The sequence below is a fragment of the Fringilla coelebs genome, assembly GCF_963513975.1.
Source record: "Fringilla coelebs genome assembly, chromosome: 8".
NCBI lineage: Eukaryota > Metazoa > Chordata > Aves > Passeriformes > Fringillidae > Fringilla > Fringilla coelebs.
Genome location: NC_140066.1, coordinates 21,488,582 through 21,515,383, shown reverse-complemented (window position 1 = coordinate 21,515,383; position 26,802 = coordinate 21,488,582). Strand labels below are relative to the sequence as shown.

The following is a 26,802-nucleotide window of genomic DNA, read 5'->3' as shown; positions in this document are numbered from 1 at the left end:
AAAAAAGAGAGGTTGGATCAGAACAACTTGAAATTAGAAACAATCTCAGCATACTGACTCCAAGACTTAGGAAGATATAGAGACTCAGAGCTGCCTGAAGAGTCCCCTGCATCACTGAGCCCAGCCTTGCCCCACCAGAAAATCTACAGGAGGAAGCTGCAGGTGAAGTTTCTGTGAGTGTTGTAGGTTGGTGGGCATTGTCTCCTACGGCTCCAGCAGCAGTGAGGTGCAAGAGGCAGACAAAGGCAGAGCTGTTATTCATGCTTTATTTGGTACAAACAATACATTTTAACCTACCTAACAGAAACTGAGCCAGACTGAGTCAGAACTGTTGTGAGCTTGGATTCCTGAGTTGTTCCTAATGTCTGAGCAAACCTTTTCTTCCAGTTTCTGCCCATCTGATTTGCAGTCCAAAGGGGTTTGTAGAGTTAACCTAAGTGCATTGAATAGGTTTTGACTAATTCTGTCTCAGTTGGAAATGTGTATGTAATGGGATATTGCTGAGAAACAGCTTCTTGTATTGTGCTTTTCTGTGTACAAGTTTTGTTTGAATACTGCCAGTCCTTATGGACATTGCAGCCATGCCTTTGAAACACTGACCTGATAAAATCCCGTGTGGGGGATAGAGAACCAGTGAAATGTTCATAACCTCTCTCCCAACACAGTCCTTTCAAAAGAGGGATCAGACTTTCAACCTCAGTTCTTTACACAGTGAGAAAGAACCAGCGATTAAAGCTCCTTATATCCTTGTAGTTGTTAAGTATAGAAATTAAATTATACCAATATATATTCTCTACAATGGAGATGGAGGCAGAAAAAGATGGAGGCACATTAATTAGTTTTTCCTTTTGGAAAAAGGACTGGCTTTATTGAGTATTACAAGTGAGACCAGTGCATTTCTGAACTGGCTGTAAGATCTCAGACAAGTTATTTCTTTTTGGTCCTTCTGTTACTTTTATGTGCTCATTTTGGTTTTCATGCTTAGACTGAAAGCGCTTCAGGATAGAATCTCACTCACTCTGCCTTATGTAATGCCAGGCCTAACAAAGCTTTGCTTTGCTTTGAGGCCTTTAGACACTGATGAAACATAAATACTTTCAAACATAATTAACTACACTGACTTTGAATGGAAAGTTGTAGTCTGGCCTGAGAAAGAGGAATCTTTGCTGCTCTACCCTATCGGCTGATGAGTATTCTCTTGGAAAGGAGGAGACTGGAAATTTTTGCAAACATTCTAAATGTTCAAGATGCTTGCAGAGTCGCAGCTGAGTCTGAAGGAGCTGGAATGTGAGTGGTTAAATTGTGTTTGGCTGAAAATCAAATTAGCTTGATACCTGCATGTGTCACTAGCACTTAAAGCCTGGAAGAGGTTTAGTAAAAATTGAAGAACTCCTTGTCTTACACAGACAGCTGTGATTGCTTACAAAACTTAACCATCAAGCGCCTTGAGGGGCACAGGGTTGCAATGTGGTAATATTTCGGCTGTAAAACAAACAACTCAAATCAAAATAGGCTTTCCTTTGCAGAATTATGTAAATTTTCCATTAATTCTTTTTTTTTCCAATTACTTTTATCACAACAGCACCTGAGAGTCCAGTCAGCATAAAGAGCAAGGTAACATACAAACCCTGCCATAAAATTCTGCTCTTCCTCTGAAGCACAGTTGGTCTTAAGGCACAGTAAGAGGGGCAAATTAAGTTGCTTAAGGGATGCTTGGTTTGACTACATTTTATGACTTTTGTTTCGCCAGAAGTTCTTGTCATGTCAGTTCTACCAGCTGATCTACTTTATTATTTTTTCCTACTTGAGTTTTTTGTAGAGTGAGATTGCATTCTGTAGTAATTAGATAGATAAGAGCTGAGATAGCTGGAACTCTGTCAGAGAAGTAGGATTAAGTGTCCAGGGAGTGGAAACTTCTTAACCATGATCAGCAGCAGAAGACACAGCAAATGAACATGCACTGATTAGATTAAGTCAGCTCTGGTGGCACAGGTGTGGGAAATAAGTGCAGTCAGAAATTCCTTCTCACTGAGTTAGTGCCAGGCCATGATGAGGAGTACCTACAGAGACACTTACTGCTGCAATTACTCTGGCCTTTAATTTCTTTGTTTTAAAAGCTAAAGGAAGTCCCCGTCCCCCTCTTAAACATTTTAATTAACAGAGTGACTGATGTAATCATAGAAGGGCACATTTAAATATGGGTAGAGTATATACAGTTTGCTTCACCCCACTTCTCCTGTACAAGGTGCTTTAAACATAGGAAGTGATTAGTCCACAGATGCAACACAAAAATTGTGGTCTGTGTGTTTTCCCTCAGAAGATTTGGGACTACCAGAATGTCCTCTATAATCAGAGAAAATATTTCTGTCATGGGAGTGGTCCAGGTTTAGATACTCTGTTGGTATCATCATGGTGGACTATTCTAATTTGCCTTCCAGTTCAGTAACAAGCTTTGTTACTAGTAATTGCAAGTTTTTGAGAAATAACACCGGTCACTAGACCTGCTGATCCTCAAGGCAGGCTCATAATTCACTTACCTGTAGTGCTTATAGGGGCAACTAATAATATGTCATTGACCCAGTAGGGCAGGTGCATCCTTATAGGCTGTTGGATGCCTGTTGGGTGGTTGGGGAATTCTGAACCTGCTCTGTGTTGAGGGCAGCTAATGCTTTCATCCTTGGCAATGCGACTTCACCAGGATCAGCTAAGGGGAAGTGGTGTGGACAGCAGTACACCTGACATCTTGCCCTTCTTTAGCATGTGGGAGTGTCACGTGGGACTCGCACCTCTGTGTCCTTGCAGTCAACTAATTTTTTTTTCTTTCTTTAATATATCATTGCAACTGAAGCTTTCTTATGAATTGTGAGAAAAGGTGGAGGCTTGGCAGTGGGAAATGAAAGTATGCAATGCAGGTCTACAAAAGCACTTGCTCTTTGGATTTTGGTACTTTTCAGGCAGCTATTATATAGTGACCTACTCTGCTTTGCCAGGTAATGCTGGGTCTGTGTAGAGGCACCTTTAGGCAACTAAGTCAGCTAGAGAGTTCAGCTTCAAGGTTATGCAGCAGCTGACTAGGAATTTTCAGGAACAATTTTGGACTTTAATTTTTAATTACATCCTTTTTTATTTTTTCAGTTTGGCCCTACAGTGAAATTTGATTAACACAGTACTAAAGGTTTTTCCACACCAACAATTTCACCTTCAAAGGCATTTGCAGCTGTGACCTCAGATATTGTCCCTATTTCATGTATTTCTCCTCTACTGACAGAAGGAGGAATACATGTTCCCTGTTCATAAATAGGATCATGCCAGAGAACATCCTGACTCTGTGTGCAATCTCTCTGCCTGCAGTCTGTCTGCTTGATCCACCAACCCTGAATTTTCAGCTCCCCACCTGATATGAAAAGGGGCAGATATTAGTTTTTCTCTGAATGAACTGCTGAATTAACAACTCTCTCATCTAAGGGCCACAAATGGAAATGAAGGGCTCATTCCCTGTGCCGTGGCGCTCGGCTCTGAATGATGAGGCAGGCACTCAGAGCAATGTGTATGATATTCTTAGAAACCATTTTGATGAGGTGTCCTTACATCAGCCAGGAGCAAATGCAGATGAACGGCTCAACAGATAACAAACCAGAGGAATTTTCTTCAGTCCAAGGTTCATGTCCTCATTCAGAAGTTGGATTTGGAATCTGCTTGTCCTGGGTGTCATCAGAGTGTGTTTTGAAAGCACGCACACAGCTGTCCAGAAAATCTGAGAAGACTGGTGGCCGGCTCATTTGTCTTTACAGGTTACATCTGGCTTTGCTGAGCTGCACATATGTGCATATGATCTTTGTCCAGGTGGACAAATGTCTAGTTTAATGTTTAGCAATAGGTCCTTCATAGCCTTTCAGTCAAGGGCTTCAGTTACATATTAATGGCACAGGTCTTTGTGCAGGTTCAAGAGCAGAAACATTGGGACATACTGGGGTAGGGAATGTTTTGGCTCACCATGTCAGATATAGCTCTTGGCCCCAATTTGGCAATTACTTCAGTGTCCATGTAATTTTAAGCACATCAGTAATTCCAGACAGTCAGGCTTGTCTTTAAAAGTGCATTGCTGACTGGGGAATTTCTGGCTTCTATAGCTGTTCAAATCTTGGCTCCCAGGAGTCTTCCTCCAAATTTAACAAAGTTTTTGCTTTACTCTCTTGTGGTAGAAAACTGGTAGCCTGCTTTGCTCTGTCAGCACAGACAGAAAATCTGCTTTAGCTTCTATCCTGTGAGACTCTGTCATTTATGTATTGGACAGATATCTTGATAAACACAGGGAATAAACATAGGATAGTTTACTTAAGAGGCCATACAATGTGGATTGCTGAAGTTGAGACTGTTTATTTAGGTTGAATGAAAGTGCAGCTCAGAAAACTGGCAAAAACTTTACACACGCTTCTACAAAGTTGAGTGCTTGTTCCACAAAGTTTAGAAGTAGGACAGTACAGGAGCCAGAAGATGTATTGAAAATGGAATTGCTTTTGCACCAGGATTGGGAGAGAAATGTGTAAGCCTCTTTGAACTGGTACATGAAGCTATATCAACTCCATGCTATATGTGAGATAAATATTTTTCATGGCAGTGGGGAGAATATATAGCAGCTTAAATATTAAGGGAGAGGAAGGACTGTTTGGGACATTTGCAAGTAAGGGAAATACATTTAAATCTAAGGTGCTATTCCTTGTCCTGATTTTTTTTTTAAATGGATCCTTCATTGTATTGCACCATAACCTGTACAAGTGAGGGAATGTCTTCTTTCTTTTGGGAAGTGATTTTTGTATATTTTTATTTTATTATTATTCCCATGTACTAAGAAATGTCTGCAGGCCATCAGCCATTTCCCCGTTGGACATGGAAGAATGGGCCTATAACAGGAAGACAATGTAGTCCTTTCTCTTCCTTTTTAACCATGTCTCTCCCTTGAAGAGCAGAGCCTGTCCAGCCTGACCCAGGTCAAGATGGGAGAGTGGCAAAAGCAGATTTCCCTGGGAGTGTTTTTTTTCCATTTACAGCTGTGTGTGTAACTTCACATCAGAGTTGGTCTAGCTAAATGAGCACCTTGGACACCACCCTCCTCACTATGTCCTAGCTGACTTCCTCATCTTCAGTTCTTCCTCCAGCTGGTAAAGCCACAGGTAGCTGGGGGCTTCTGTCAGCTGTACTGACAGAACTACAGTCAGCAAATCCACAGCTGTTCCCAGGTGCACCCCAAATATCTCCAAGCAAAGCAGCCAGAAGTGGGATTCAGTTTATGACACGTTTTCCTGCCTACTGTAGATTAAATGGGAGCACGCAGCTCAGTGGGTTGCATCAGACAGCCCAGTGAGGTTTTGCTCTGTCCCTTCCTCAGCTGTGCACTTGAGGCTTCTGTCCATGCTTCAGAGCAAGGATGATCTGAGGAGATGTATGTGTAAGGGTCTAGAGCATGTCTGGGACTGTGCTCCTGGGGAGAGGTGGAACCGACAGAGCAGTGATATCAGCACCTTCCAAAGCCTCAGAAGGGATATCATGTTCTTTAGATCTAGAGAGAACCAGCATCTTCCCCAGTTGCCTTGTCCCACTGCCAGGGTGAGGCTATTGCAAGTAAATGGCTGGGTAATAGGAGCTGCAGAAGGGCCCCAGGAGCCCAAGCAGGTGGTGCAGCTGGTGATGACAGGCTCAGCCTGTGGGAACAGTATGTGTGCTGGAGATAGCCAGGGAGAACCCATTTTAGCAAGAGCTGGGCAGACTCACAGTCACATGGCTCTGGCTCAGCTGTACAGCCTGAGCTTTAGGAAGCTGAGAGAACCAAGTTTTCAGAATTTGCATATTGCAGCTGAGTGACTCCACTGACTCCATTTTCTGGGGCCAATGAGTTGTTCTCACAGTCCTGTTTCTGCAAGAATCACAAAATGGATGACACCCCCCCCCCCCCCCCCCCCCCCCCCAAATTTCTAACCTGATAGCGCATTTGGAATTGTTGTGGAAATTGGGCAAAGATTCAGCTTGAGTATTTGATATGAAGTGTTCACTTCTGGCTAATGCTATTTCTGTTACATCCCTCCTTCAGAGCATGATTTAAGAGGACCGTCTGAGAGAAGGGCACTGCAACTTGCTGACTCTGTGATACCTCCTGCAGCATTTTGAATGCAGCTTAATTCCCCTGTGAAAAGAACTGATACAACCAATCCCCATGAACTCTTCACATTTGACAGAAACACAAGTGAAGACGGTGATCCATAATAATTAGGAAATTGGGATCAAAAGTGGGCAGGCTTGTTTTGCTCAGAGGCAATACTGCAGCTTATAATACACAATTTAATTACTACAGAACATCCTTTCTGCAAGTGAAGGCAGTTTCCAGAGTGGAAAAGCTGCTATAAATATAGTTCTAAATTCTACTCAAAACTAGGTTAGGAGAGCATAAGCTTGAGTAGTATTTAAAAGAGTAAAAGGAGAATGTCATGTAGTGTTGTCCTATTTCTGGCATCACTCCTCAGTGGAAAGGCCATTGTCACCTATCTGCCCTCATATGTTGTTCAAAAACAGGAAATCAAAGATGAGATTGAAATGATAGTCCTTAAGATCCCTTTCCAAACTAAAGTGGTTGTCCTACTTAAGGGCAGTGGCAGAAATCTTCAGCTCAGGGCTGCAGTTGCTCTGTCAAAGGCAGACTGAGCTATGCTTGTGTGAAGAGTCCTTTTGTGTGTCACAGCTACTGTGTTAATAAAAGTCTAAACTGCAGAAGAGGTGCATCCCCACACTTTTCTGCTTTTCTTCTTGCTTCCTACATGTACCCTACACTCTATAGGCTCTGTTCAGTGGAGCTAAGACTCACAGGATGGAGGTAAATTTAAGATTTAAGGGTTATCTAATATGTTGTATAAGAATAGTCTGACAAATGCAGAAGATATTACATATCTTAGCATTTGTTTTCCTTTGTCTCATACAACCCCCAGTTTCATTGAGGATTAGATGTCAACAGCCATTACACAGCAGGGAGTTAATTACAGAAGTTACTGGGTTATATAATAGTGATTTCCAGATTTCCAGACTCAGTAAGTCGTATCTCCTCATGACCAGGATTTTTTCTGGCCTTTTGGCTGCATAGTCTATACTAAACTTTTTTTCATGGCAGTGATTGAAATAGTTTTACTGAAGGAATTTTAGCACTGAAGTTCCCTGGTATCTGATGGATTTTTCCAGAACAAAACATTAGCAAAAGACCATTACAGTTTGTCATGTTTATATCTGATCCTGCTCTGAGGGTGGTGCTTTCATTTCATGGCCATAAAGTAATGGTATTTCTCTGCCTCTAAACTCTGTTGACAGAAAAGTGCTTAAACATTCTATTTCTGGATTTGCTTTTATTGTCCTTTGTAGGATTGGGGTGAGGGGCATGGAGAGGTGCAAGGGGTGTGATTGCATTATCAATTATTTTACATTTTGCCTCACAGCGTGCAGATCTTCAGCACTTCAACAGTTCAGAGTAATTTTCCTTTGTTGGCAGGTAATTTTTTCTCAGTGCTTGTTGGAGTATGTATTTTCTGCTGTTGTCTGCTATCAATATTTAGCATGTTTGAATAGGACAATCTAAGCATCTAATGTACACATTTTATAAAAATCTGAAGTGAGAAAAAGAAAACCAAGTCAAGGTCTCAAAGCTGAATCTCCAAATTAAGCCGGTGATGTTGAATTTGCTTAATTCTGCCCGAGTGACTGAAATGTGCCCATTTACAAATGCCAGCATGCAGGTTCAGTCAGAAGTAAGAAAGGTGGAGGCAGATTGCTCAGCAGGACATTCCTGGCACATGTGTCTATGCTGTCATTCTGTGAGCCCTGAGTACAACAATATGCACAAGGTACAGTTGGAGCAATTAGATTCATTGTGAAAAGATTTTGCCCATCTCCTAGAATTTCATGGTTGTTATTTGACTCTGACCATGTTCTGTAGTTTGACAATGAGATTAGAGGGTGTCTTGTAATTCTGAAAGGCAAAGATTTTGGAGGACGGATGAGATGAGATCATATATCTTTGCCATGACTTTTGACAGTGTTTTGCAGAATTATTTTGCATATTAATTGCACCAGCTCTATCTCTTTTTCAGACTTTCATTTCAGTGGGTACATGTTGAAGCTGGCAAGGAAGTCAAGAAGGTGTATCAGAGGGCACAATCTTGTTACATCTGATTTTCTGAACAACAACTTTGATTATTTACCTTAATGGTGATGCTTGTGCTCTTCCAGAGACCATTCTTCTTCATTTGGTAGAGAGCAAAATACATATCACAAAATAGTTAAGAACAGTTGCCACAACCATGAGTAAATAGGTTTAGTGGAGGACATTTTGAAAAAGAAAATAGTAAAAAATAAAGATATCCCCAAGTGTTTTGACCACTACAGACTATTGGATAGAGAAGGAGAAATACACCTCTGTTCTCAGCTATGTGAAACATGATAAATATGTTTGCAAGTGCTTTCTGTATTTAGGCCTGCAGGTGAAAAAAATGCAGGGGAATACCCTGAGAATACAAGTAGGTCTTGGGTTATTGAACAATTGTGAAGTATTACCACACAAGCAGGTTTATATATTCCTGTTCACAAAAACATAGGCCCAAGCAAAGCTAGGGCAGCAGCTCAAAGGGGATTTTAGGAAGTTGGTAGCAAATATCTAAATCACTAAAGCTCCTAAATGGAGACCTGGTTTTACTGCTTTAGTCCCAGGTGCCTCCCACAGTACTCAAGAAATGGTAGGCACAGACACACTGGGAAGCTGCTGTGCTCTGGGTGGGACAGCATGAATTCTGTCCCAGCTGTTGCCAAGGACCTGCCATATGACTTTATACTTGCTGATAGTTTATTTCTCCTTCAAAAACAGGAAAACGGGGAGATTTCTGGACCTTCATCATGTTTCCTTCTCTAACTGCTGTATGAGCAGTTTGTCACCCAAAATAAACTGCAAAATCTTGCTTGCCCCAGGGGAGAGAGAGGATTCATTTAAACGGGCATTGTCTGTGTGCGCAGCTGGCGCATTCAGATTTGTCCTGTGTTCAGAATTGAATTGTGTGCTATAAGGGTTTTGCAAGTAGCTTGTAACATTTTTATGAAAACAGGTTACAGAGGTTTCTTGTTTTAAAACCCATTTCTTGGTTCATCCGTGGGAGAGACTGCAGCAATTCTGCCCCTGTGCTCATGCTGTTTATCTTTTGCTAAACAGAGGAAAGCAGATTATGGCTTTTCAGAGCTAAGCTTCAGCTTTTCTGCAGGTCTGTGTGAGGGGGAACACGTTGCTTTGGTGCCTTGAGTGCAAAAATGTTTAGCTTGGGAGCATGTCTAAATAAGCTTAATACACTTCCACAGTCACATAGGTGACTATTTTAGTTCAGTTTAAGTTTGCCAAAATAATGCCTACCAAGCAGAAGCAAAAGGGGCCATGCAGCCTTTTGTAAAGTGCGCTCGTTTAAATTAAATTACTGCAGCCTTTTTTTAATGCAGGCAAAGGCTGAGGTAACTGCTGTTATCACCTGCAGAAGGGAGTTGTCAGTATCAGTGTACCTTGCCAGTAGCATGGCTGACTTTATCAAGAAGAGAAGGACTGTGGGTTAGAAAGTTCAAAGGAGCTGCATTTATTCCCACAGCTGTTCTCTTTAATTGTGGAGGGGCTAAACTCAGATTGATTTTTGTCCAGATGGACTTGGAATATTGTACGGTGAGAGGCTACACTAAGCAATTAATTGGACGGTGTTTTTAAGCACTCCCTTCTCAAATTTAGCTCTGAAGTAAGAAGCTCCCAGCTTCTCATACATTCTGTTCAGCCCAGGAATAAATATTACAGATCACTGCCTTGTAAAAGCACTTCTCCTGGCAGAGCAGTCAGACCATTCTCCTGGTAGTTACCGGTTACTCACTACCAGTTTGAAAACAACTCAGCCTGTAATTTCTAGTGCTGATAGTTCCAGCAGGGCTCTTGAGCTGCATTTATGTAGACACTGAAAGAAAGCAGTGTCAGACCATGCACAATTCTTGAGGCTTTCACTTGCCCTGGCATAGAAGAATTCACATTTTCTCAAGGAAGAGTCCTGTGGCATTCCAAACAGCTGTATTGCTGAGCTTTAATTGTCTCCTATTCTTAAAAAATAAACTTTTACAAACTTCTGTCACAGTGCTTTTTTTTCTTTTTTTTAACTGATCAGTCTAATTTCTGCCTGCAACCACTGTTAAGCTGCTAATAAAAGAGTGCAATATGTCAACCAGCAACTTCTCTTTAGCTCAGAGAAAATAATTCAGCAGTTCCTTTTCTCAAGGCAATGATTCCACATTCCCAGAAATATTTCCATCATATCTATTTTTGCATTTACATTCAGTTTAGCATAATAAATACCTCTTTAAGGTGGCTTTTCCATTTTAGAGAGAATACATAATTGGACTTGCATTATAAAATAACTAGAAAAGACAGTTTGTGTGCATGTAAGGTGTGTCTTTGCTTAACCTTATCTAGTAAACAGTTTTCCAGTACAAGATTTGGGGGTTTTGTATCTAGTTTACATTCCCATAATGCATACCCCAAGATTTCCTTACCATGTGCAAAGGATGACAAATATCAGTACTTCATACAACTATATTTAATAAGTTATTACAGAAAAAAATAAAGTTCAAACTACAAAGTTTAAGCAGTTGTAAGCAATAGCAGCATTGAGCTCCATGTTTAGTCACAGTACTGCAGTTCCATACAAGCATTAGTCCAAGCCAAAAAGGAAGAAGCCTTGTTAGAATTACTAGCAAAATCAATCTAAGAGAACATGTAATAAAAGATACAGTACATTTAAAATTAGTTGAAAAACAAGTACAGAGATCTTAGCTGTGAATGCTCTAAAAGTTATGTCCATTAGTTTGACAGTAAAATTACAAATATCTAATACTTTATACCCCAACAGAACTACATCCAGGAAAGAAAAAAGAGCAAAAATTATCTCTTGTTAGCACCCTGGTTTTCTACTTACTGATGATCTTTTTGTCATGTAAATTTGAGTGTGTCAGACTTATGTGACCAATGTGATTTCTGACCAGCTACCCATTTGGGGTATAGAGTAGTCACTAACATGAATATAAAATACTCCGTGGTATGATAGAACACTATAGCAGCAGAGATTAAGAAGTTTGTCTGTTTAAAAAAAAAGAAAGAAAGGAAGGAAAAGAAAAAGGGTTTAGCTGACATCATACAAACCAGCATAAAAGCAACTACATACAAGCCAGATTAAACAAAAGAGACATTTCTACAAATCTGTGACTAATCTTTCACTCATACCTTGCAAGTAGAGATGTCACAATACTGAAATATTAACATGGGAGCTTTTCCCAGTTAAGCATATTTTTTTTCTTTTTTTTCTTTTTTTTTTTTTTTTTACTACTCTAACAGATAGTGAAATCAGCAAAGTTATTTGCTAACTGCATATTTGCAATACAATTTGTTTTAGCCCATGCCTTGCTAGCAGGCTATAAAATACAAGCATGTCGGCAGAAATATAAGCATAAACTTTGTACCACTTAGCAGGAATTTTTTATTCCCTCTTCATTCCTTAATCTCCTTTGTTTGCAATTTGTGTACATTCCAACCAGTAGTACCTAATTTGAGTCTAAATTTTACTTCACTATTTGATCTAGTCTATACATTACTTACAGAACTGAACACACAGAGGATACACAATAGACCAACTCTGGGCACATTTCTTCCCACAAGTCACAGATGAGCCACTCTAACACTCGAGCAGAAGTTAAGTCTAAAAGGTCATCAGCAACTTGTGGAAGCGAGAGTTTTGTCTAGAGAAAGTCATTGTATGCCCTGTTTACGCAACACCAGTTTTAGTCTGGATTGTTCCAGTTGCCAGAACAGAGTCACTGGCTTCAGGAAGGGGTTTCTTCTGGCTGCATAGGGAAACAAAGGTGATGGAAATGGAGGTGAAAAGCGTTTTGATACTGGCCCTTGGTATTGCCAATACAAAAGAAAAAAGGACAAAGACACAAGAGAGGCAGAGAAGAACAGAGAAAGACAAAGAAGCTGAACAGAAGTTCAGACGTGGTGGCAATATGAGTTACTGCATTGCTACCAGGGGATGGACAGAGAGTGTTTTGCATTAACTTGGCAGCTCCCAGCCACGTGGGGTGGCTGGGTTAGGAAATGCTGTGGGCACCAGCAGTCTGCTCCACGCTGCCACTGAGAAACGCATGCAGAGAGGACTCGTACAGGAAAGGGGCAATTTCGTTAAATAAATAACACGGTGGCAAAATACAATGAAGAATATATATTTTAGGAGGTTCACTCTAAGGCTATTGAAAAGAGAGTTTATTGAGTTAATGACAAGAAAAGTTATGAAGAGTTATGCTGAATGGGCAGGGTCAAAAACCCATTGTTCAATAGATTTAGTTCCTTATAACGGCAATAGTATTTCATCAACACTGGTGGTGTATAAATCTAGACAGCGAACTGGTACTGTGACATCCCTATTATCTCCCTAAATCATTTTGATAAAGGAAAAGGCTTTTCAAAATATCACGTTTTTTCTGCTTCATTCTGTCATTTTATTGCCCAATTCTTTGTTACAATTTTCCAATCACTTTACATAACCAACCATTTTCATCATTGCCACACTATTGTAAACCACATCAGCAAGTTAATACATAAAGCTTTGCATTTCAAAAAACTAGACACTTTAGTAACAATATTACAAAGATTTTAGCTTCAAAAATAACTGAAAATGAAAAAAATAAACTTTTAAAGAATCAGCATCATAAAATTAATTTATTCCAAGTAAAAATACAAAATAATATTAATGACATTGACCAGATATGAAAGTCTCTCCCAGAAACAACTATATTAATGGTTGAGAAAGCACTCCTTAAAGAAAATACGAAATAAAAATGAAAAATATGTAAATATGTTTAATTTTTTTCTTAGCAAAAAATCTTTCTAAAAATAACAATGAAAATTTGTCTCAGTACAAAGGCTACATTACTATTGAAAAAATACCAGCATGAAGAAAAGGTACATATTTGACAGTAGAAAAATGATTTTAGTGAATCACAATGTCTAAAGTCTGCAATGAAAATAAATCTGCAATAAAGATTTATGCCTTTTTTCTTTTCATTTTTCTTTTTTTTTATACAAACAGTACAAACAGTATTGCACATAACAACAAATAGTCGAGGTTAGGTTAGCCTTCAAAAAAATCGACTAGTTCAAGTCTCACATCAGAAAAGGCCACAATAGGACCTGTTGTACCCAGGGGCTTCTTAGTCAAGTTGCAGTTCAGAACTCCATATTTTAAAAAATAACTTTTTTTGAAGGACCCTCTTTTAATATAACATATTAACAACTCAGGGGCACATTCATTTACAAAACAAAAGGGAGCATGTCATAATTTAATAAACTAAAAAAAGTTCTCTTTAAAAAAATACAAACAGAAGAACTCTCACAATTCTGGTCAGTCGTGCATAATCACACTTGATTATAAATATACAAATTAAGGGAAAATATTTTTTCACCTTCTATTCACAACTTTCAGCACCAAATGGAGTTTGTGTTTACACCTGTTCTTTATGATGATTTTGTTTCAGATTTAATCCAACCTTATGCTATATTGTACATTTTCCAGCTTCTCTCGCTCTCGCTCTCTTTCTCTCTGGGAGTATTTTTCTACATGAAAGAGGGGTATTTCTTCAAAAAGGTTTACTTCTTTCACATAATTAGGTAGACTTCTGTAGGTTAGCTATGATCTTTAATATTACAGTTATAAAGCTCTAACTTCTTCATTTTCAAAAAAACTCAAATAAGCATGAAAAAAATAAAGTTACCCATCTGTTAAATCATTTTTCTTGCAGAATTAAATTAATATATATTTTTCTGAATAAACTTACTTAGAAAATATCATTTTCTTTCCTATATTTCAAAATTGAGGTATTGCAAAAGATCATGTCAGTCAGAAAGCATGCCTTTTTCTTTAAAAAAAATCATCAGCCAACTGTTGAAAACTGTCTAGATACAAAAAGTAGTGCATAACAAAATGTCTTGTACAGATGAAAAAAAACAGAAAGACACCTGGGCTGGGAAAAGCAATATCACAAAACCACCCAGAAGTAACTTCAAAAGGGATAATTATAATAAGCATTTTAAACCAGTAAAAAACTATTTTTCTTTTTTTTTTCTCCAAAAACAGAAAAAATCCTTTCAAAGCCAATACTTGCAACTAAACATCGGGAAAACCAACTTACTAAATTAGACACAAAGAAGGACATCACAACAAACAAAACCCAGAACACTTAAATCTACTATGCGGTGTCATATCCAGTCAGATTGTCCCCAGAATTGCAAAAACAAAGGAGGAAAACGAAAAAAAAAATAGTGTACACATTCTCACAATCATTAGTATACCAAGTGTGTTTATATTTATATGCTATCTGCAGCCCCATAGTTCATGCTAAAAAAATGTCCACTGTGTTAGCAGGTCTTAATTGTATTCAAGCTTCACAGGATACATCCAGGGATTAGAGAGATAACGCCACATCCACAGAGCAGACGTCTCATGTTACTTTAATATGCAGACATTTCTTTAGCACCACTTTGTTTCCTAACTTTCTTAAATGTGCCTAGGTTAGTAGTTTGACAGACTATCTAATCGGTAGTGTATGTACGCCAGCATGAGCTCTTTGGTTTTCTGGACAAGGTCTGCAGCTACGTAAATGATGCAAGCATTAGGAAAGAGATTGTAACTAAGAGCTCATTTCTGTTTATGTACCTGTTATGAACTGTCAAAAATGTGTTAATGTCAGATACAGAGGCTTTAACAGTTAAGTTTGATCACAGTACTAGACATAATCACTTTACTATATAAAATAAATTGCACAATATATAACAGAGCACCGCAAAGTACTTCATCTACCATCCACAAATTTTTTTTTTTAAGAATATCCTACAGCTAGTTTTTATATTTGTTGTAATATAGGTCATTCTGTAATGGGCTGATCCTAATTTCAGAAGCATTACATTTACTGAGGCATGCCTTCCTCCAGTCAGTAATCAATTTTTTCTTTGTTACTGAGCATTTTGTAGCCTACGTAGATTCATAATTTGTGCATCGTGGGCAGGTTTTATATTAGACATATATAAAATTTATTGCATGCAGCAACCTGATTAAGTAAACATGCAGTCAAAAAATATTGACCTTCCTTGGAAGCTTTTCTGTATGCTATACTGATCTCCTTTCAGCAGCCATCACTATTTTAATCACATATTCATTTTTAATTGATACCCTAGCCTGAATAGAGTATTATGGTATTAGTAATACCATTTTAATAGCAGCAAAAGCTATTGCAGCATACATTTACATAACACTAAAAGACCTAACAGAACAAAACAAAAAAACCCAACAAAACAGAACAAAAAACAAAACAAAAAAAACCAAAAGAAAACAAAAAAAACCTCAGCAAAATAAAAGAAAAAAGTCTGATCCAGCTTATGAGGTATCATCCTTACAAGTCAAAATCGAGAGCAACTAAAGGCTTATTTTCTTTAAGGGTTATTACTATTCTAAATGACCCAAACTAATGATTGCTGAATATCTGTTTAAGTTTTTGCTACATCTGCCACCTACTCGTGAATATTACCTTTGGTAAGTCATCTGCTAGGGGCAAGTCTAAATTTCTGAAAATAAGTGCATGCTCCAGTTTAAAAATAAAAATAATTATAATTACAATAAAAAAATCTTCATCACATACGCATCAGCCCAGTGAAGACTGATGAGAATGGCAGTCTACATAATGTCACTAGTGACAAGTCTTGTGTAGGAAATTAAGGTACCAAGCAGATGTTTGTGTGAATCAAAGTGCAAAATCAGTACAGTTACACTCTGCCGGTTTGTATTATACTGGACACTGAGTTCAGTAATGTGACTGTAAATAATAATAATAGTAATAAAAGACCCATATCTTCATTAAAGTCGAGGACGAATGCACAGATTTCCAGAACACTAAGCCCTGAGGCAGCGCTCTCTTTTCACTCAATTTTATTTACTCCAGTACTTCTTGCTGGGTGCGGCCGGGGTTCAGCTCCAGCGGAACGGGACGTGGCGGGGCCGGTCGCCTCCCTCCTTTACCAGTGGTTTGTGGAACTCCCGCCCAGCACGAGAGTGTATGCTGGCCCAGCAGTATTCACAGTAATACTGCAAGCAGGTAACATTGGCACAAAAGAATGGAGCAAATTTTCCACCGCAGCGAGTGCCCTGGCATTCGTCACACATCTGATCATCCAGCACATATGGCTTCACTTCCACCTGCACCAGGGACAAGAAAACAACTGTAAGAATGTTTCATAGTCTTGCTAAGCAACAACACAAATCCCACTATTTTAATTCTTTCTGTCTCTACTGAAGGGTTTCAGCTGATGCAGGATTAATCCAAGAGGTTGGTAGTTAAATTTTCATAAAGCTCATTTTTCATGAGCTTTACGTGCCAGAAAATCTCAAGAAAGAAGGGTGTGCTTTCTTAAGTATTCAACATTCCTTGAAAAAGTTGGGTCTAGCAAAGTACTAAGATGGAAGCACAGTAAAAATCTCCAAGGATTTTCCACTAAGAAAGCTCCAGGAATCCAAATAGAGTAACAACAGCTGCAGGCCATGAGAGCAGCATTTAGGAAGAAAACTTATAACAAACGAAATTATATTTCCAAACTTCAGAGGTCTAGTGAGTCTCAAAAGTTTTTTCCTCAGAAGATTTTTTTTTTTGTCTCTTTGTTTTTTCATGATTTGCAAAATGCAGGACCAAACTAATAAGAGATTCAGATGAAACAAAATTAAATGCACTTGTATTAAATACTCTCAATTTTGTTGGCAAAAATCACTATCTAAAGATTTTTCGCTCTTGAAGTGCAATAAAATTTCCTTGTAGTTCCGACTAGGGCCTTGCCATCAATTACAAACAGTCTGGAGAGCTGCTGACTTTAGTCCTAACTTGTTTGTAAATAACTTAGGGCTGATATGCCTTTTGTTCTTAAAGCATTTGTGCCAAACACAGCAGGACTGAAGCATGATTGGGCACTTGCAATAATGCTATTACAGATGTTGAATATGTTCCTATGAATTGTGCCTACACATTTAAATTGAGTGTTTATTCATTACAGGGAAATCATGAGTTCATGCATGTCTAATTCTTATGGCTCTCTGATGCTATTTATAAAGTGGTTTAAGTACAGTCAAGTGCACTAGAAAAGACAGAAAAATTGAAGTATATTTTTTATAAATAATTTTGCTGTAACTGTGCAAGTGCTAGTCCAGCACAATTTGTATATTGCAAGGAAAACCTGAGTCTAGTAACAACACTTAAATACACAGAGATTTAAAGAAACATAGAATGAGATGTTAAGCTGAAAGACAAGAAACATTCTACAAAAAAGCTTTATGCTGAATTTACTTCAGCTTATCCTGATTGCACTTCAATAAATGTTACTCCTTTGAAGTAAAGCTTCTATAGTGAGTTGTATTTCTTGCCTAAGGAACAGCTTGGGCTGCCAATCTATTTTTTTTAATTACACCCTGCTACTAGTATTGCATGGAACAAGTCTGAGTGACTGCCATTTTGCATATCAGATGCCATATCACTAAAATTAGAAGCATCATGTAAAATAAAACAGCACTGTCTCAAATGAAATTGGAAGAAAGCAGGTCTAATGTCCAGCACAGCTCTAGATCCCCACCTACTCAAATTTCCGAAGCATGAATTGTGAAGGTCCCAGATAGAGTCTCTTTCTGTCTCTCTCTCTCATCCTTTCTTGCATTGGTTACTAGTGAAATAATTTTTTAAAAGTTGGCTGTGTAGTTCAGAGATTTGAATCTATTAGATTAAAATTTAAGGACTCATTAAGAGACTTCAAACTTCTTCAAACTCACAGACAAATCTATTTTTAAAATAGATAAAAGATAACTAAATAAACTTAAATTATCAGTCCACCAAATGAAAAAAAGAACAGACTGATGAAAAAAATTACTAGCTAGTGACTTTTTGTGGCTTTAGCCTAAAGCTTAGAAAGTACCCTCTAGCAAGCATGGCTGATATATAAATCTCAAAGGGTTCAATGTGTGATTAAGACTCCAAAAGTCATCTTCTCAATCTCTCTGTATATTTTTCAGAATCTAATGGACAAGAAATGTTTAGGAATGGCCTTGTCTTAGTTATTGTAATATGGTGTAAAGCACCATAAACAAATTGCTTGAGGACTTAGAACTCCATGACCTCCTCGAAACTGACAAAAAGTACAATTCAGATTTGTAAAGACAAAGTCACAATAGTTTGAACTTTGCAGCTGTGCAGATTTATATGCATACTGCACATAACAGACACACCCAGTGCCTGTTAAACTGATTTCTGAAGAAACCATTTACACTGGATTAAGGAAAAAACAAGCCATCCCTATCAGAAAAATACATAGCAGCAATCCATGCCATGTGTCCTTTTGAATAATTCTAAATGCAGAGACCTCACGACATGGGTGTTATTTGTATATGTAATCAAGAGGTGAAGACAGAAGGTCTAAAGGAAAAAAAAACAACTGGAAAGTAAGTAATGCTTTATTTTAATGTGTTCAAGTCAAATTTCAGTGAATACTGTAACTTCACTCCATATTTGAAAAGCCCTTTAGGGATTTAATATGGACTGAAAAAAATCATCTCATTTCTCACCCTTCTGCCTATCAAGCATCTCTTGGCATTTGGTTTTAGTTAAATAATTCAGAAGACTTTTGAGGTCAGCATTACCTATTTTAATTACAATAAACCTGTGCTTTAAGGACCTCAACTCTAGACCTACAACACTGACAGAAAATGCTAATGATAGCAAAACTGTCAGAAGCTACACAAGTAGTCATTAAACTTAAAGCCACTGATGCACAACGAGCAGACGTCTAAAGAAGGAGAAAAAAGCTGGGAAATGCTATGGAATTTGACCTATGGAATTCAAAAGGGAACCAAGGACAGATGAGCTTACACTCAACTATTTGCTGGGTTTAGCACTAAACAGTTATTTAAGATGTTTAAAGTATTTTTTCACTCTGCTTTAGATATTTAAAAAAGCTTTAAAAAAATTGACAAATTTTATCTGAAGAACAGAACTTAATGTTCTCCAACACAATTCTAATAAAGATTTTTTAAATTCCTGTACATTCTGGTAACAACCATTGTGCTCCATGCTGTTTTACTTACCCGTTTATCAATGTCATTGTGTTGGAGCTGGACAAAGCGAGCACTGATAGCAGCAATATAGCTCTGCTGATTGGAGAAAGCCACTCTGCCAGCACCTTTTGGGTACTTCAGCTCTGGGTCTGTATCAATGCCAGCATAGCAGACACCTCCATATAAACGGTCCATAATCATTGCCAATTCAACTGCAAGAAGTCAATTGTTAAATATAATAGATTTAACATAAATCATGGTGTCGCATTTGGATTGTTGCATTTAAAAAAGCACCATTTGCCTTATCAGATGGGTCTTCCAAAGTCTAGAATTCCAAAGTGAAACACAGATTCAATCAACCTTACATGAATTATAGTAAAATATAAAGGCAAAAAAACAGAATCTGCAAAAAGTTGATGTGGCTGAAGTATGAAAAAAATGCAGAGTTATGCTGTTAAAATAGGTATTGGATGAACAAGAATTTACAATACTGCATATTAAAGCTCTAGTATTTGGTAGGCTTTTTAATACTAGTTTACATGTAAGATCACTTAGAGGTATTCCTGTTTTTAGAATCTGATACTTTGCCCTAAATACTAAGGTTCAAAAGATATCAAAGATGTGCTTCACATTTGAAACAAAAATCTATGAAACATCCAAAGTCCCTGCAGCTAAAGCAAACCTACATTATAGATACAATTTAAAACAGTATTTTGGTAGAACATTATCTTGCTTGTGGATCTTTTGAAATGGTTTGTTGCTTTTATGATGTTAACAATAAATGTAAAGAAGTTATAAATATCATTCATAAAATCAGACAGGTTGAGTATATATATATATATAATTCATAAAATCAGACAGGCTGGGACACATACAGAAGTAAAGTTAGGGAAAGAACTGAAGGAAGTAGTAAAGAGGCTGAAGAAAGCAGGGAAGAGCCATGTAAAGTGTGCAAGGCTCTATCGCCACTGAGCCAAGCTCTCTGTAAAACCTCACAGGCCAACAAATTTGTCAGGTGGACAGTGCAAGAACTGAGACCTGTACAGGCCCTGCCAAGTCAGCCATTTTCTTGTACTAATGTGTGAAAACACTTTCTGTAGCAAGTTACCATGTAACTACCCAAAATAAAATTTAAACTCACAAATACTGAACATTTAAATACCCATAGTTCTCCCAAAATTCTCATTAGTAATTTGACTAGGCATATGTGTTTGTATAAATCTCTGTGCAGGGAAGACAGTATGCTAACTTGTCCATTTGCAACAAGCAAACTGCAAAAGCAATGTCTGACTGATTCTACCAAACCAGGTAATATTCTGCTCCAAGGAGTAAGGAAAAACTACCAGCATAATGTAGGGATTAATAGATTCTTCTGCTTTCTAATGATTTGGAATCATCCCTTGGGTAGTGATCTCAGAAAGTGACAGTACAGAATAAACATCATGAACACAATTACAATAGTTGCTCCACTAAGTTACTCTTGCCATTAGACAAAGAATCTAGGGATTCCAGGGTAAGGAAACCAGGCTGTGTTCAAATATCTTAAGGAAAACTTCTGTATCTGACCTTTAAAGCTGCAAACAAGAAGAAATGGAAACTGTTTATCTGCTTTGGAGAAGTTACCTATTTAAAAGGCATCAGTTTTCAAATGTAATGCATTTCAAATGTGATCTATGACAGGCCAAATGGCATACAGTTTTATAAAGGCACTCATTAGGAATGAGCTAAGGTTTAATTGTTACTATTTACATAATTACCACCTTACAGTTGGGCCTTATTTTAAGATGGTGAAGAAAGTGAAAGCTGCCAAGAAACAGAATAAGAGAAATCTTACTGTCAGCAATAGCTGGGGGATGTTGGTACAGCTTCCCAACAGATTTAGGATTAGGCAAAATATAAAGTGAGGAGCTGAAGTTCCAGTGGGCTGCAAAGTGGCTGCTGAAGGAAACTGAGGAGTACAAGGAAAGTCTTCCAGACAGTGACAGAGAGGGGTTGTCTACTACAGTTTCCCAGGATTAGGATTAGGGTTGAGAGGATGAGAAAGACAAACCATGCAGCTGCCTTGGAGTGAGGCTGGAAAGGGAGTATAAACAGAAGTGAGGGCTGCCAAAAGAACTGGCTAGGAGAAATGTTTTAAATTGCTTCATGGCTTTGTCATTGGCTCACCAAAAATGTCAGAATTTAGAAGAAAGAAATTAGGGTTGAGCTACAATTGGAAGCAGTGCTCAAATGGGGCCTTCAAAACAAAATGAGGACTGCCAGGAATCCTGGGCTGGGATAAATCTTTCCTCTGGCCAAAAGCTAAGGAGTCTTGTCTATGGCTCTGCAAGTAAAAGTGAAGAAAAAGAGCTAATGATGAAGAAAAAAAATTGAGAGAGGGAAGTTACATAAGGAATAAGTCTGGAAAATGCTCTTCCATGTGAGGCCACCAAGAGACCTGGGCTGGGAGAAATTTTTTTTGGGACAATAGCTGAGAGGCCATGTCCATAGCTCCACAGAAGAATTAAGGTTGAATAAAAGAGAAACAGAAATCATAGGGCTGAGGTTGGAATTGGTTTGGAATGGGTCTGGGAGAAGGGTCTGGTCTTTGTCTTCTAGTCAAAGGAAAAGGAAAGTCTGCACCTCAGCAAACAAATCAGGGTTCAGATTAAGATGGTCTACATTACAAAAAATCAGCCAAGTTCCAGGATATTATGCAAAGTTGGGGAAAACTCTCTACTGGAAATCCTAATTAGTAACCTATTTAAAAGATAAAAAATATTCACTGTTGGTATTTTGTAAACAGGAAGATATTCCTTGTCTTAAAAAGCAAGCTGTGATCTTTGGAAAACGCAGAATCCATTTTCCGATCTTTTACAGATGCTATTTTTCTTTCCTCATCTTTTCTACCTAATCTGCTTCATGTCCTACATTTTCCTTCTACTCACCAGCTCGGAGAGGCCGTGGAACTCCTCCAACAAAGATTGTTTTTCTTGGATCCAAAGGCTGAGACCCATCCATCACAAAGTCACTGTCACTTAGGTTCCAAGGTCGAATTTGCACCTGTATTAAGGATCATTTTTAGCAGAGGAACTTGGCCACTTAATTAAAATTAAGAAAAACATGCCAAATCTTCCAATAATTAAATACAAAATTTGAACTTTTCAAAAGCAGTAAGTTGGTTTTTTAAGAACCAAGACAATTTGAGAACGTATCTTATCTAAGTATCTGAAAGAAGGGGGACAACTCATTTATCACCTCTAGAGGCCAGGCTTGAGTTAAATGTCCTTGTCACAAACTCCTACACTCATTAATTCCCTGCCCCTAATCGCCATCATAGGAAGGAACCTGTGAAAGGGCTTTCAGAGCATATGTGCAATTGCAGTTGCAGTTTGGGCTTCTGGCTTTCCTGAAATCACATACAGTGATCCACAAATTTAAAAGCACTGATAGGAGAGGATAAAATTAATTTCTGTGCTTTGATACAAAAGGAATTTTTATAATATGTGAATTCCTAATTCTGTTGAGCAGCAAGCAACACAGTTGATAAGAAATCTTTAGATTAAACAGAAAAAAATCTGCTCAGAAGTTATTTAGATAAAGCTGTTCATCAATTCACTTTTTGATCCTAGGAATCACACAAGCCTGCTCACTGTGCTGCAGTCCTGAGTTGTTCATTCATCTCTCCAAGATTTTTAATAGTACTTTCAAAAGGCAGCACATTTTTTATCTTATTTGCCTGCAGTTTTCACCTCATTTGTTTATCTCTATAGGCACAAAAAAGGACCAGCATTAAAGAATGTCAGAGATGTGAACAATAAAGACAGGCTACTGTATGTCTTCTATTCTGCTATAGCTGTCTGCAGTAGTTGATTTTACCCCATAGTTTCTATAAGGTAAATGAGGCCTAAATTATAAATTGATTAGCTATTGAATGCATAAAAAATAATAATTAAAAAAACCTAACAAAATACAGGGGAGATTTGATGCTATCTGGATCTTAATTTGGCAGGGTTAAGTTTCTTCATTTCATCACATAAGGGTTTCTTTTCATCAAATAGATGAAAAATTACCATCCATTGTTTTACAGCTAACACTGTAAAAGGATGCATACTCCTGAAGCATACCAGGAGTACCAAATATAAAAGTTAATTGAACATGGCATTTATCAGAAAAAAGCAAATGTTAAAGCCATGTTATGCTGATACAGGAAATCAATTCAATGCAACAGCAAGGTCAGAAACAGGAAATGCCAAATAATTAACTCTAAATATTGTTTATTGATTTATTATCTGAAAAGAGTAACAGCAAATGGGTTAGCAACCAGCATAACTGTCATGGCATAAGCTACTTACTGGTTTATCCTTGATTGTGGGACTTGACACACATAGGTAGAGTTTTCCATCTTCTTCCAGACAGGCATCTATCAGAGCTTGTACAGAGCTTTCTTCCTGGAACAGCAGAAAGGCGTAACCTTGGAAACAATAAGGGCACAAGAAAGAAAAGTAACAGATTAATTTCTAGAACATTTTTAAACAAACAAGCCAGAGAAGTGGATAAAATATACACATTACAAATAACTGCTGAAGTTGATAGTTTGCATTCATAAATTAAATTCACTGAATGTATCCCCTCATTACAGAGCCCCACAGTACTGATTTCAGAACAGAGACAAGAGTATTTGCTGCATCTGAGGATGTTTATTTGATTAATGAATTATTCTGAGCAGTGAGAATATAGGCTGGTGAATGAGGGTTTCTATTATCCAACAGCTGCATTGGAGCTATTTATCAGTGATTAACATCTTACAATGGAGGCACAAAATCTCTACTAACCATATACAATTAATAAACTCTAGAAGAAAGGACTAAGAAAGTGGACAGGTAAACAAGAAAATATTCTATGCATACACACCTAAATATGAAAAAAATGTTCACTAAGTCCAGTGAAAAAGAACAACATGCTTTGTGCTTTATTATTAATAAAAGGCCTGCTATTGTTCCTAGTATTTAAATGAAGCAGTTCAAAAGAAAGAAGAAAGTCTACTAAAATTGTTTCATGTGATTCAGAATTTTAGGACTTTAAATTAGCCAGTACACCTAAGTGAGTAACACTCAGTGCTCTGCTGAATGCAGCTGCCAAGAAAACTTTATGGAGTTCTATTTAATGCTGTTAAATCTGCACGAAGAGTTGACCCAAGCAGGCCATGCTTTGCTACCTGAGAAGTGAAACTAATACAGCACTCTGCACTCAGCAAAGCCAGGTAACAACAGCTGCTGCATCACTGGAGCTGCCTGGCCATGGAGCAGGCCCTGCTTCTCTGCTCCACTGTCACTACAGCACAGCTTTCTCCATGTGAACGTGTTGAGTGTCACCTTTGTGATTTGCCACTTGTGTGTCTTTTTTCAGGGGGGTTTCTAGGTCATAGTGAGGGGTTACATCTGTGGTAGTTGGAGTTGACCACCCTTTGGGGGTACAGTAGATGATATGATCATAATTTCCCCTAACAGTTTAAGGTAAACAAACAGATACTTGTTATTTTTCTCTGGTTGCTAGATTAGAAGATTAGTCCAAGTTGGTGAGGTTTCAGTTTTCTAACCTGGGGCTAGAGCCTGCCATGAAGTTCAGTGAGGTGAAAGCTCCTCACTGCTCTAGACCCCTGTGAATAAACCATTCTCCTGCTGCAGGCAAGGATCCACCAAAGACATGGAGGCTGTTTACAGAGCAGCCTTGTGCTAACCTGCAAAAGGAGGAGGCTGGACTAGCATGACATGATGTCCAGCACTACTTCAACACCTGGTAACTGCACATCTATTCCAATCATTTAAAGACTTCTGGTACTGAAGAGTAACAAAGATTACATGAAAATGAAAAACGAACAGAACATCAGATAATATTCAGACCATAGAAGTTGATATGGTCAAGAAAGATATCTGCCAAAGTTAAAGGTATTTTTACTCATTTTCTAGAAGCACATAGGGATGCAGAAACCTTAAATTCAGAAAGGTGCAGCTTTTCCCATGAGCAGTTCTAGGCATTGCTACTACTGAAGACTTACCCTCTCATCACAATGCCACTGTTCAGAGCTGCATCTATTTGTTCATCCAGGAAAACATGTAATTCCATGGATGCACTTCATTTGATTGGAACTCTCTAGCAGAACATGCACTTCGAATTCAGGTTCCAGTATAAAAAAATTAAATTGGAAAATACCTATGCCAAAATTGGCATTGAGTAAAGAATTATCACACACTAGGTGCAATTTAGCAGATGCTGAAAGTTTCTTCAAATTCCCCCATTGTGTGCTTTAGCATGCTCTCCTGTCCGTGCTTCACAAATATCGTATCACTTTTAAAAGCATCTCTTTTCCCTGAGAAGTAAAAGATTTGATAAACCTCAAAATTTTAATGCCCTATGGCAGAATTTTGGTAGCACACTGTGGTAGTAGTTTGCAGTCAAACTTTGGCAGTGCTCCTTTCTTACGTGACCGCACACTCCAAAGGTTTGAGGGCTCAAGGGACTGCCCTTGCCTCACATTCCATAAAGTAAAACAGGCAAGATATGTGAGGCCTCAAAAACCAGCAACCTGATTACAGCTGACTACTCTCTATCCACAGATATTTGGATTCTAGGCAGAGGAGAAGCAATCCAGCTTCTCCTCTGCTGTTGGTGCAACACATCACTGTAATGCTGCCAAAAAACATTGGAATTCTCTGGGAAAAGGCAACAATGTGTTTTGGTGTAAGAAAAGTCACTACAACTTTTCAAAGGGTACAGCAGAGGCAGGATAAGGAGAAAATTAATTTCCCTAGTTTATGGAGCCAACCTAGGAGATCCTTGACCCTGAACTCCAAGATTGATTATTTTATGGAAAGCAGTGTAAGAACTAAGCTCCTTTGTACATGTCCTATTCTGACATCTAAACAGTGACACAATTTCCATATGAAAGAGTAATTTAGTCCAGTTGGTCTAATTTCAGTTAACCTTGCTGAGAATAAACTGAAAAATTTGGCATATACACTGTGTCCCACAAACTCGAAACAAGGTTGCCACTTGAAATGCAAGATACACTTGGAGCTAAATGAAGTTGTTGCAGTCTGGCAAATGCATTTTTGCCAGCCTAAACAGTAAGGAAAAAAAAAATCTTTATTTCAATTAATATGAACATTGGCATATCTTCTCTAATGATGGGAATCTTTCTGTATTACTGCAAGCACAGTTTGTAATAAGGCTTCAGTGACCTCTTTCTTCAAAACAACATGCTAGGTGGAAAGCGTATTAAGGCGCCTGTTCTGCCTTTCTAATAAAAGAAGATTTTGATATTCATACTTTATGTTAAAAACTGGTGTGTTGGTACAAATTACAGGCAGTCATACTGGAATTTTAGCTAATAATGCATTAGGTATATATTCTGCTCACCTTTCCTTATGTTATTAACTGAAAGGAACTACTCATTCATCTTTATTATAGCAGAATCTGCATTATATGTATTAGGCATGTGAGAGAAAAATAAACTTACTGACCCTGAGGACACCATTCAGCTTAGCAAGCCACAGCTAGCAGAGTTGGTGAGAAAAGACCTAAAGCAAAAATTTCT

At 38.1% G+C, this 26,802-nt stretch overlaps 1 protein-coding gene across 3 annotated transcripts in view; it reads right to left on the bottom strand.

Moving 5' to 3' along the window:
- Positions 1-12,579: 12,579 nt before the first annotated feature.
- The window catches only part of CPEB3 (cytoplasmic polyadenylation element binding protein 3), a 79,964-nt gene continuing 65,741 nt past the window's right edge, over positions 12,580-26,802 (bottom strand). For all 3 annotated transcript variants that reach the window (XM_084210317.1, XM_084210319.1, XM_084210318.1), the window contains exons 7-10: positions 23,561-23,679; positions 22,154-22,268; positions 19,257-19,438; positions 12,580-16,337 (exon numbers count right to left, since the gene is read on the bottom strand). In XM_084210317.1, coding sequence (XP_084066443.1) covers positions 16,110-16,337; positions 19,257-19,438; positions 22,154-22,268; positions 23,561-23,679 — 644 coding nt within the window. In that variant the 3' untranslated portion in view covers positions 12,580-16,109. The remainder of the gene's footprint in view (positions 16,338-19,256; positions 19,439-22,153; positions 22,269-23,560; positions 23,680-26,802) is intronic.